A 12,759-nucleotide genomic window follows, 5' to 3' on the forward strand; every position below is an offset into this window, starting at 1 on the left:
ATTCCCGGCCACCCCATCACACACACTTTTGTGGGGCTTCTTCTATTAATTCAGCATTGAATACTTTTTCAACAGTAGTTGGTACATCTGTTAACCTTGTATGTATTATAGAGGTGAACTCATTGTTAGAAGTCACAACTGTATTGCCACACTTGCCACAAGTATTGACGTGTCTTGCTTGTACCTGTGTACAGAAGTCGGTAGTATTTACCCATCTTTTTAATTGTAAAATTAAATCAGTAGGATCATTCTCTCCGTTAAACTCAGGGTGATGAATCTTCTTGTTTAAGAAGTCTTAACCTTAAATCAGACCAAATCAGAATAGCAGGAAGAAAGTAACCAAACAACTTCTCCAAAAGTCATGGACCATAATATGCATTAGGTAATGAAGATGTATAAGTGTCAGCAGTTGCCTTTGTTTTTTGTTTATTATTCTCCCCAGTACTGTGGAGAATTTATTTAATTTTGACTTCTATTTCATATTACAATAATTTCCTTATTTTACAGTCAAAAAGTTTTTTTCACCCCCCATTGTCTGAGTTACAATCCTTATTTTTTTCTGTAATTGCACAAATACACCAGCCAGCAGTAAAAACATGTATTTTCCCCTATATTTATATATTACATATATAATGGAATAAAAATATAACTAAACAGAATAAGTAGATATGTACAGAGCACCGCAAATTATGGTTAAAAAGCAGCTTAATCCTTATACTTTTATTTTAATGCGGGTTCGCGGTCATTGACTCCCAAAGCGCAGGTCGCGTTGTGTTGCCAGCAGCTGCTGCTCACGTCACACAGGGATCCCGCCCGCGCCTGCGCAGTGCCTCCACACCGTCACTCCGGAGCCAAGAGAATCAGCCCAAATCAAATCGCATCCCCCGCCCCACGATAATCGGTGTTGTGAAACTACGGAAACATACATTATGAAAATAATAACTGAAGAAAACGTAATTAGATGGATGTTATCAAGGGAGTAGTATATACTATGTATTGTGCACTGATCAAGTGTATGTGTAAAGACTTTGACATTAACGTTTTAGCTACTTTAACTGCTGAAACACCTTGCTATCCACCTGTCTCCTGTCGTATCGATGTTCTGGTGCAAAATATGCCACTCCTGCTGCGTTTCTCCCATCTCTCTGTATATCATATTGCTACACCAGATTGCATGAATGTTTAATGTCAGTCATGTTTAATTGTGTTTACTGGCCCTCGCGTCTTAGGCGTCTACCTGTATTATAAGTGTTTTTGCCACCAGAGCACTTATCTGCCCGAGTATTTCAAAAAAGCCTTCAATACGAGCCAAAATAATATCCGCCGATAAACTCCGCACCGCAGCGATACAGACTCGATGTGCTGCTGCTTTGGTCTGAATCTGTGAGAAACCACGCCCATTCATTTGAATATCCCAAATTAAATGTGCCATTATGAAAAACATAATAAAAAAAATACTATTTATTTATATATTGACTCATTTATATATTTATAGCCTCATTTATTTATTTATTTATTTATTTAATAGCCATATTTATTAATTAATTTAATATTGACTCAAACGGCATTCCATAGTTCATAAGGTACATTATAAATGTCAACTCTGTTATGCAAAGTTATGAAGAAAACAAATATATATCCAAAAATATATAATTAGTTTAATAAACTCCAAAAAAGCCTTCACTAGAAGTGCACCATGTGCTGCCATGTACTTTTTACCACATGGGAAATAAAGGCCAAAATTTGTTATGGAAGTCAACCCTGTTACTGGTCAATACTGTTACAGAGGTGATGTAAAATATATACAGGAATTCATGTTTTTAATTTACAGGTTAAGCTTGGCAAAAGTGATTTTGAGTTAAATTTTGACTTAAAATGTTGTGTTTCTGATACAAAAAATGTATTTCCCAAAATACAGACTGATTAAAAAGGGACCCTATTGGAAGAATGACCCAGTCACTGTGTAGGGAGATCCATTATTATTTATTTATTGGCAAAAAATAATAAAAGTAAATGCTAATACCTAAGGATCTTATAGGATCCTAGTGTGTATGCTTTGCATAGCAAGTGTCCAGATGAAATTGATGGAACAAGAGACCTCCTCTTACATTTTAACTTTCTTATGTTCTTATAAGCTAATGTTTACCAGATTACTACAATATTGTATTGCTAGTATTGCTTGAATTGTAAACCATTTTCATGAAGTCCTTGTGCAAAAAAAGTAATTACCATCACAATTGTAAAAGTCTATTTAAAATAGCACATTTTATATTTGTTTCTAAGAACTTTTTTATAATTGATAACTGTTTACATTATTTAAAAATATATATAATTACATTTTCCTATTTTTTTAATGTTATGTTAATGTTTACCTGGTGTTTTTGAACATGGATATGATATACAAGGTACTTTTGAAGCAGGAATAAGTTAATTATCCAAACATTTGATTGTCAGGCTAATGATTGGCATGGTAATGATAGGAATGTTCTGGTAATTACACAACTTGTATTAGTTTCACAATATCATTTTAATGAGTGTTTTGTGGTGGAAGTTACAATCAATAACAAATACATTGAATGACCTTTAACAATAAAAATAAAAATGTCTGTTATTTTGTCTCCACAATAAACTTAATTTACAATAATAACACTGATTAATTGTATTATTGTCATTACCAGCATGGTAGTGTCATTACCACAAAAATTGTGTGGTAAAACCATATATGTTTTAATTTTAATTAATTTTCACAAGTTACGACGTGATTGGTAATGATAAACATAACCCCATGATAAAAAATATTTACCTTACATTTTCTTAATATTAAAGACATGATATCAAGAAGCTCCCTCCATCATCTCCATGTGATTTGTTGTGACTTCCTCAATTGCATGTCACCAAATAGATACATTTATATACAACTTTATTGTTCTGTAGTTTGTGCATTGTGATGGTAATGACAGCAAAACTAAGGGACAACCATATTTATTGGAAAAAAAATATGAAAAAAACATACAATTCAAAAATTCATACTACATTGTTTAATGTATTATTAATTGTACATATAAACATGAAGGAATGTTATATTAGTGCAATATTTGTACCCAAAAAATACAAAACAGAAAAAGTAGAATTAAATATTCACAAAAAAGTATATAAAAAACTATGAACACAAATAATATAGACAAGTATGAATTGACATTTTGTTGTATTACTGGCATGATTTACATTAACACATTATTAATAAAATATTCCTTTCGGACTTCAAAATGCTTAGAGTTGAAGAATTACCCGGGAACGCCTTTTCAAGAAATGCATATTGCAAGATGGGGAATTTCAAAACAATTTCCATCAGCATGATAAAAACAAAAACCTCCTTTACTGTTCAGCATTGCAACACCATTGAAAGGTTAAGATAAGTAGTTCTTCTTTCAGCTGATCCAAAACAATGAACTTTCTATTGCACTCCACTGGAAACAATACATTTAGAAAAACACTAGAATAGAAGGAAATATCCCTCAGCAGTCTGCATGCAAGGAGTGATGACCAAGCAGTTTTATCTACTATAACTAAGTGTGGCCATGTCACCCCCTTTGTTTTTAACTTGACACTAAATGTCACAAGATTTCATTTTTGGCAGGAGCTTTGAGTTCAGATGTGCTGAGAACTGTCTGTGAGATACCACAAGGTTAGCCACATAAATACTAAATAGCTAAAATAATATATTTTTCCATTTTACTATTAATACTTTTTTGTATTTTGCATATTTTGAGGAAGACAGATTTCAGATTTTTTTAAGTGTCTTTAATATTTAATGTCTTTTTCAAAGATCAAGGATGCAAAATCTTCAATTACTTCAATGCATGAAATGATACAGATGTGAAAAAGTGATTAAAATAACCAATTATATGTAGTTATGTTTTTTTTTCTCTTTTTGTCCCTTTTTGTTCTCTTTCACTTTTCAAAGATTATATCCTGCAATAAAAATATAACCATTTAATCGCTTAGCTAAATTCTGTCAAATCAGTATAAAGGTATCTTATATGAATTGTTGAAAATGGTTTCTTTGTTCTTTAGTGATGCTAAATCTTGCAATCCAATCGCCTGACAGGCAAGGATTTCCGCCCAATGCTATGAGCTGATATAAAAGAGGAAATCCGTTGACTTTCCTGTTTGGATTTTCTTTCCCACTCTTTACTCTCCTAAAACTAGCATCGCATTTTTTCATTGCTCGCAGTAATGCTTTTGAACTTGACAGTGTAAGGGGCTGATTCCTGCACTTTGTAATGAGAAAGGGAATATGAAATCTACAATATATTTTCTATAGTTCAATTTCTGATCATGTCTCTGAGGAAGTGAGATTGAGGATTATCTCCAGGGAAAGTTTTTTTTCCACTCTTTTTAATCTGTCTGATGCACAGTGGGCAAAACAAACACTGTATTCCAATTGGATGCAGGCATGTGTTTCCTTGTTGTTTTCAGTCTTTTAATAGTCTATAGTGCTCATGCACAGCATACAGAGGTAAGGTATTTTTATTCTATTGAGAATTTGGAGAACAGAATTTTGTTTTGTTCATTTGAGATAAAAATAAATAAATCTGTATATAAAGAAATAGGTTTTAAAGAGTCATGTTGTAATTAATTAAAAAAGCTATAATTGTTAATGGATATATGCTTTTTGGAAACTTTCTTTTACTTAGTTTACAGAAAAATAGAAACAAAAACATGAGTCATTGGGATACTTAATCTCTAACCACTACACTCTCTGAATAGTTGTTTTGATGTTCTATGGCATTTCTGTCCAGAATTGCATAATGCTAAGACACTATAAAATTATATTTTTTTAAGACCGTACAGAATCGCTGCGATGTGGTCAATACTGTCCAGTTCAGCACTCCTTGCACATCCTGCGCCGCCTCCCCAAGTGTACTGTGTCCCAGGGGCTCCAGGAAAACTACAAAGGACATTGGAAACAGAGACTGCAGGTAGATCCCTGATTTATCAAATATATACAGCTCTGAAAAAATTAACCACTTGACACTCGATTTCTAAACTTGAGTGGTCTCTTAATTTTTTCCAGAGCTGTATATTCTAAAGCAGTGGTAACGCATCCATAAATAGATGTATAATTAAATATTAGTCAGAAATGCATATACATATATATGTTCTTCAGGCAACAATGGGGCAAATTACATACAGATAATACAAACAATCATAATAAAATAACGAGAGGGTGTATTTAAATATTAGGGAACATGCCTAAACGATGTTGCACTATAGAGGATATTGTTCACGCTGGACGCTGGACCGAGATGATGAAAGACTAGGCCGCCAAATCTGTCTAGGATACGGAAGGCTTGCAGTTAAACCTTTAAAGAAGAAGAAAATTGTAAAATTAAAAGTAATAATAATACCAGTAATGATGATAATACTATTATTGTTATAATTAGTTGTTCTAATAATGGTAGAAGTACATGTAAAAAAGCAGACAGCACAGCAATTCCCATTATTGCTTTTCTTATGTTATATAAACACTGTACCTACTGACGGTTAGGGAGGGAAGGTACTTGACGAACCATGGGCTGTGCAGTCACAAGACATGTCTGAATTATGTATGAATCACTGTATGATAAAGCCAGCAAAAATAAAACGGACTGTAGACATAAAGCATTCAGTATTGTTTCCAGGTAAAGGATTGCAGCATTCATTATGCTCATGAGTGGACTAGAACACCCTTAACATAAATTGTAAATGTATTGGTATGAATCTGTTTTCATTGCCCATATTCAATTATTATGTGGTGGGGTTGCAGCTACTCTGTAGACGTGGGGGGGAAGACCTTCACTCTGCCGGGCTGCAGTCACACCTGCGAGAGGACTATATCTGAGCACAGATGCTGCCCGGATTTCTGGGGCCCTGACTGTTTGCGTGAGTAACCTTTATTGATTGATTGATTGATTTTATTTGGTTTTATTATATATTTCACAGTGTTTTATCCACAAGCAACACATTTACTTCATGCATTTATCTTTAAGGGTGCAGTTAATGCCCTCCAATAGATGTACCATAATTTTACACTACCTTATCATCAAATTCACCCTGAAATTTAGTTCTAGGTGTCTGTCACACGTCAGTGGCTGTGGTTTTACTTTAATTCTTTTCTCTCTTTTTTTAGCATGCCCAAGTTTTTCTGCAAAGACTTGTAATTTTCATGGTACCTGCATGGATGGAGCTTTGGGAAATGGGACGTGTATTTGCGAGGTGATTAGGCCATCTTCTTTTGTATCATCTCTTACAATTATGTGTTATTGTATATGTTTTAATTACCTATAACTGAAATATCACAATGAAAAATGTACATTCTGAAGTAATATTAGTGGGATAATGGTGACTGATCATTTTCAACTTCTTTTGTTGTCTCAGGAGGGGTTCAGTGGTTTTGCATGTCAAGACTGTAAGAATGAAAACACTTATGGTGAACACTGTAACACAAGTAAGTTGACAGCAAAATAATTGTAATTTTCATTTGTCATCAATTGGTTTTACCGCCCTAGCCTTCATTGCGATCTTAAGAAAAGAATTATGTTTGTAAGAGAATAAATATCTATCATAACCTTAGCAATGCATTGTGATTACTGATATTATGCATTATTCTACTCTGTAGATTGTTACTGTGTTCATGGAATATGTGACAAAGGCCCTGACGGATCTGGAAATTGCTTTTGTGAACCTCCATACAGTGGGCCAAGCTGCGAAACAGGTAATGTGAGGAGTATATTAAATTAGTTTAACCTGTTATTGTTGTTACTGTTCTGAGAAGGAGAATGTGGATTACAGATTTGTTGAGAAATCGAATGCAAGAAGATCAGCCTTGAAATGTTCCTACTGGTCCTGTTGTGTTTAAGAGAATGGTAATAGTGTTTCGCCTTTTTTTATATTGCTATATTTTCAAAGCACTGGGCGATCTCTAATGTGGGACCAATTCAAACGTTGCAAGCACAGTGTGGTCCTCATTCTCCAGATTCCTGGATGAAGAAACATTGTGTGAACAGCAGCTATTCCAAATGCATTCACTCCTCTCTAGCATGGACTAAAAAAACTGTTCTCATTTCTCCAGTTACTCCACAGTGTGCATCGCTGAACTGCAACAAGTATTCATACTGTAAGGAGCAGGAAACCACAGCGGTCTGCGAATGCATTCCTGGCTTTGAGAAGGTCGGAGACTCTTGCACAGGTGAAGACAAACGCATGCCTGAATAAATAACTTATTTTATAATTTACGTGTCTTGAATGTCACGTTTAGATTCCAAAGTAAAATACTGTACCGATGAATACAGAAATATCACTTGCTATGTTAACGCTGTGTTCATATCTGTGCAGTGTAACACTAAATAAGTTGTAATGTACTGTAATAAAATCCTGACAGGAAATGAATGAACTCATAATTCCTGACATCCCATAATTAGATCATGGTGCACAGAAAATAAATAACTAAACTAATAAACCCACTGCCCCTACCAGCTGTTCTTTAATATCTGACTGTGATAATTTCATCTCTTTAGTATCAAATGCCTTTTTTTTTTTCAAGCTCCTAAGTAACACACACACAGACATAAAAAGGCCATTTAATTATACTAGTTAATGCTTGGATGGTTTAAGTTGTTTGTTTGGGAATAATGTAGTTCTGATTCTTAATGTGAAACATGATATAGAAAAATAAGTGGAAGCAAGAGAAATTAAAAATTATAAAGCAAATGAGAAAAAAAGGTGTGTTAGTAATTAACATGATTGTGTACTGATAATGTATTTATTATTTATTTAGTACTTATTTCTTTATTTTTAAATGTATTTGATTCTAGATGCAAATATCTGTGCTAAGAACGTCTGTGATCAGAACGCAGTCTGTGTTTACAACGGACCGAGGTATTACAGATGCACTTGTAAGGAGGGCTATACAGGAGATGGCAAAGTGTGTATCCCGGTGAACCCATGCACAGAGGGAAATGGAGGATGTCCTACAAACTCAACAAACTGTGTGTACTCAGGCCCTGGGAAGGTACACCATGTCTTCTTCCCACAGCATCAAGGATAAAATGATGGATTATGTAATGAATAATGCTAGCACTATTAACAATATTAGTTTCATGCTCCGTCGTCATAATTGTTGTAATAATAATAATTGGCTGGGGGTGTACCCTGCCATGCCCCCCGTGTCTGCCTGGTCAGGGTCCGTCTCACTGTGACCCTGTACTGGATGAAGCAGTTATTGAAAATGGACGGGTGCATGTTTGTCTGAAAAAGACCGTTTGTGACCTTTAGTACTTTCTCATTGACCTCGAGCGTGAAGAGATGAGAACACTTCCTTGTCGGATTCTGTTACTTCTTTCTATGGCATTTTTGGGCCATGAAGACCAGTAAAGTGACCAACACCCTGTGTGTGTCTCCTCAGACTCGCTGTGTTTGTAAGAGTGCTTTCGTAGGATCGACACCCTCGGCTGGCTGCTCCCTGAAGCCTGTGTGCACACAGACCACCTGTGACAGCAGCGCCAGGTGTGAAGATGGTGTGGATGGGATACCCAGGTATGTGAAAACTGGCAAAGAAAAAGGATAGTTTCTATTCTCAAGATTCATCATTGATACCAGATCAAAGCATTGATTCTTCCCTTGTTTTTGCTTTCTACATTCCACAGAAACTAAACAGATCATGTCTTTTCAATATCATATTCCTGACACAAGTCATATTCCTTATGTTCAAATGAAACATTTCTGGTTCTCTTTCAAGCTGTGTTTGCACAAGTGAACAAATTAGCGATGGCAGAAGATGCTATGGAGACATCATGGAGAGGGTTTTGGAGCTGGATAGAGAAGGGAGACAGAAGGGAAAGTTGACTGGAGCCATTAGCCTGTTTGGTAAGGGCCTGCCACACTTATCTTTTTAAATTGCTAACGGAAACTGCATTTTAGAATCAAATACAAATAACTTTCTCTCAGTTCTTGGTCTTATTTGGACAATGGTTTATATTTGCAATTCCCCCACTATAACATTGTACCTTTAAAGTTGTTTATATTCAGTTGTGCAGTTTTAAGCATTTTAATTAATGATTATATATTTCCTAACATAATCTTTATTATTTTAGGACTTTACAGCTTTATATGATTCGGTGGGTCGTCCTAAACAAATCATTACAAAAGTATCCAAACAATCACAAGTAACTATTTTTGTCTATTGCAGAGAAAGGATGCCAACTAACCTTAAGTCTCCTGGGACCATTTACAGTCTTCATTCCAGCCTTGAAATCACCAGTAACCGTAAGAAGTAATTTATTATTATTTTTTATTAATATTAATATTAATAATTAGACTGAAAAAATCAAGAACGGCATTTTAAAGATTGTTGTTAGAATAGTTGTTTCAGGTAGCTAAAGTAGTTATTTTTAATCTTACTGTATACTCTTGCCTAATGCTTCAGTCTGGCAGATTTGAAATGTTTTTCTTGTTGTTTGTTTTTTGTTTTTTGCATATTCCAGGATTTCTCAGAAACATTTCTATGCAAACTCCACATCATTCCTGGGCAGCATCTCTATAGAGATTTACAAGACAAGGATCTTTGGACCCTGGGTGGGGCAGAAGTCCGTTTCAAAGCCAACAAGGTGTTTATGAAAATTTATGTCCTATTATCATATTCAGTGCATGAAATTCCACACCTAAGACTATGTGTCGTAATCTAAATGATCAGATCTAATATGGTGAATGGTCATGTTGAAATGCTATTCACTTTTTGTATTCCCTGATATGAATGCACTTAAACAACACTAAAAAGCTGTACTGAAAGTACTGAAAGGCACTAACTGAAGACATTTTGTGAACTATACCAGGGCAAATATGCAATAGTTACTTGTGTGATGGTCATAAGAAGGTTTAAGTTTAAGGGTTTTAATTCTGAAGGTTTTGTAATTTTCTATGTTTTCCTGTTTTATGGCAGAAATATATCTTCAAAAAAGACCCAGACACACAGTTTTCACTGATCCAGACTGACATTGCTGCAGCCAATGGTATAATCCACATTGTTGATCGACCTGCAACAAATATACGTCCTGGGAATTCTGAAAACAATCAGGTAAGGGCAGTAAACCTGTCTCGTTTGGACTTGAGTTATCTGCTTCCGCCTCTGCAACTGATTTGTATTTGTCTCCATAGGTTTTCAATAAAACAATTGGAGAGATTCTTGCACAGGATCCAAAATACAACAGATTTCAATCCCTGGTAGATGTAAGTGTTCTTTGCTTACAGGACATCAGTAGAATAAGGTGTTGAAAGACATCTTTCCCATCTGAAAGACAGCAGGAGTTTTGATACTTGTCTAATGTATCGATATTTAACGTCTGCTTAGACAGATTACTATTAAAAATACATATTTTATAAAGTGAATGCATAATACTCTTTTAATGCAGGGTAGGGAGGTTGTTTTGTATTTGTATTTTTATTTTGTAAGTACTATATATCATGTAGACTATGCCAGTCAGTAAAAGTCTTTAATGATAGTCAAGAAGCCAATGTTGTGACACTGGTTTAGGCTGAAGGTGTGACTTTTATGGCTGGTGATACTTGTCTTCACAGAACTGCGGCACCATTTTACCGTTGAAAACCCCTGGACATCTCACCGTCTTTGTTCCAACCAATGATGCCGTGGATGAATTCAGAGATGGCCGTTTGATATACATGCTTAATCATGTGAGTTCAGCTCAGGCTTCCTTTCCAGTTTTGCTGCGAATGTATAGCTGAAATCCATCAGAGTAGTTTACTCCGAAGAACAAGCCCTGAACAAGAATACGAAAACAAATCCTGTTGTTGTATTTGTCCTGTACTCAGAACAGGTGTCCTAATAAAGTATGGTTTCTCAAAGTGAACTATATTATTTTTCTCTCCATTAAGGCAAAGTACAAGCTTCAAGAAATGTTGAAACATCACATTTATTCATCAGCCGCGGTAAGTCATTGAGGCATGCAGTTTTGATTGGGGTTCTTATGGGCAAATTGAAAGAAAACATGACTGTGGGGGCAATAGTAAAATTTGTATTTAAACCTGTATGACACCAATATATGATTTAAGTGTTGCTAATATTCAATTGTGATTGAATATGACTGAATTGCTGAAACAACAGGTGAATGATTTTTTTAATTTACACTGTATATAACAAGTATGTATTAACTACTTACATTTAAACCAAATATATTTCCTTTCTAGGTCACAGTGGAAAGACTGGCAACCATGTCTCAGATTCAGACCATGGCTAATCAAATAATCTCTGTCAATGTGAGCAGTGATGTAAGTTTTCATGGTACTTTTAGAAATTATCAAAACTATCTTGACGGTCAGTTGAGCCACGGCTCAGACTGAATTACTCGGTACACACAACCAGTACTAACATGACATATCCTTTATTATTTCTTCTCCTTTGCCTTAAACAGGGAAGAATCTTGCTTGGTGAAAAAGGAGTGCTTCTACACACCCAGGATATCAAGGCCTCAAATGGAGTCATTCACATGATCAGTGGTGTGTTTGTCCCTGACTCCATTGTCCCCATCCTGCCCCATCTGTGCAATGTGCAGGAACACAGGATCACTGTGGTATGTTGAGTTGCATTTGTTTTGTGTGTGCATATGAATCCAGTGAAAATAAATGTCTATCTTCCTCACTGCAATCAATGTTTGCATTTTAAGTTGTTTTCTTCATTGTTTCCATGAAGGAGTCAGGAGTCAGTGGGGGTAAATATATCAAAGCGCCACTCCAGACAGCCCTGGCTGAATCGAACCCCTACTGTTGACGAAGTTTAGATTAACTATTAACATTAACATTATGAAATTGTGATTGCAGGGTCCATGTCTGAACTGCAATTTTCTGTATCAAAGTGAGTGTCCAAATGGAAGTACTGAACTGGTAAGACTTCTAATATATATATATCAGTCTGGCCAGGGGCAGGGAGCTTCTCTAATTAATGCTATCAATTGATCTGTAAGGCAATATAATTGTGTGGCTGCCTTCCTAAATCTGCAGGACACTTATGAGAAGAACTGTGAGTATCAGTCTTCTTTAACCCCAGACCTGAGCCAGAGAGGATGTGCTAAATACTGCAACACGACTCGAGAGGTGAGCGATGAATACACTTCTAGATTTTAAATTAGAAAATGCATGGGTTATGTTTTTCTGTAAGTGTGGGATTATTTACAATACAAAGCAGACAAAGCAATTGCTACATCTATTTGGTTTAGCAGTATCTTGAAAGTATCAAGTATCTTAGGAGTGTGCCTCCTAAGAAAGCCCTGGTAGATTGAGTCACATGCCAGTAATTGCTTGTGTAAAACCTGTCCGTACTGATCTCAGCCCTGACTTGTACTAGTATAGCCTCCAAAACTTTAATTTAAAGCCAAATGGCAGGGCCTACTTTCAGAGATCTGCCACAGCACTGGAACAAACTATTGAACTTGGGCTTCAACTGGGAAGAGGCCACTGTTTTAACTGTAGCCCGTTTAAAGGTATCGAAATGAAAGCCAACTCTTGTTGTTTCCAGAGAGAAGAATGCTGCAAAGGGTTTTATGGTCCTTCCTGTAAGCCTTGCTTGGGTGGATTTCAGACCCCCTGTTATGGTCACGGGACTGTAAGTAGGAGCAACATCCTCAACACATAGTCATTCAGGATGTTTCTTTCAGCAGAGGATGTCTGTGAAAATTGTCAGTGCCGAACATGTTTTTCAGGGAAGTTACA

The 12,759-nt window shown here is 35.7% G+C and overlaps 1 protein-coding gene across 1 annotated transcript in view; it reads left to right on the forward strand.

Moving 5' to 3' along the window:
• Positions 1-4,191: 4,191 nt before the first annotated feature.
• The window catches only part of stab1 (stabilin 1), a 29,529-nt gene continuing 20,961 nt past the window's right edge, over positions 4,192-12,759 (forward strand). Inside the window, exons 1-21 of the mRNA XM_066697881.1 lie at positions 4,192-4,519; positions 4,846-4,982; positions 5,810-5,925; positions 6,173-6,258; positions 6,421-6,490; positions 6,662-6,757; positions 7,115-7,231; positions 7,857-8,053; positions 8,447-8,577; positions 8,780-8,907; positions 9,230-9,306; positions 9,525-9,647; positions 9,980-10,114; positions 10,195-10,266; positions 10,615-10,728; positions 10,930-10,983; positions 11,242-11,322; positions 11,466-11,624; positions 11,872-11,934; positions 12,052-12,144; positions 12,566-12,652. Of these exons, the coding sequence (XP_066553978.1) occupies positions 4,457-4,519; positions 4,846-4,982; positions 5,810-5,925; positions 6,173-6,258; positions 6,421-6,490; positions 6,662-6,757; positions 7,115-7,231; positions 7,857-8,053; positions 8,447-8,577; positions 8,780-8,907; positions 9,230-9,306; positions 9,525-9,647; positions 9,980-10,114; positions 10,195-10,266; positions 10,615-10,728; positions 10,930-10,983; positions 11,242-11,322; positions 11,466-11,624; positions 11,872-11,934; positions 12,052-12,144; positions 12,566-12,652 (2,199 nt within the window). The 5' untranslated portion in view covers positions 4,192-4,456. The remainder of the gene's footprint in view (positions 4,520-4,845; positions 4,983-5,809; positions 5,926-6,172; positions 6,259-6,420; positions 6,491-6,661; positions 6,758-7,114; positions 7,232-7,856; positions 8,054-8,446; positions 8,578-8,779; positions 8,908-9,229; positions 9,307-9,524; positions 9,648-9,979; positions 10,115-10,194; positions 10,267-10,614; positions 10,729-10,929; positions 10,984-11,241; positions 11,323-11,465; positions 11,625-11,871; positions 11,935-12,051; positions 12,145-12,565; positions 12,653-12,759) is intronic.

Source organism: Amia ocellicauda, chromosome 3 (genome assembly GCF_036373705.1).
Source record: "Amia ocellicauda isolate fAmiCal2 chromosome 3, fAmiCal2.hap1, whole genome shotgun sequence".
Classification (NCBI taxonomy): Eukaryota; Metazoa; Chordata; class Actinopteri; order Amiiformes; family Amiidae; genus Amia; species Amia ocellicauda.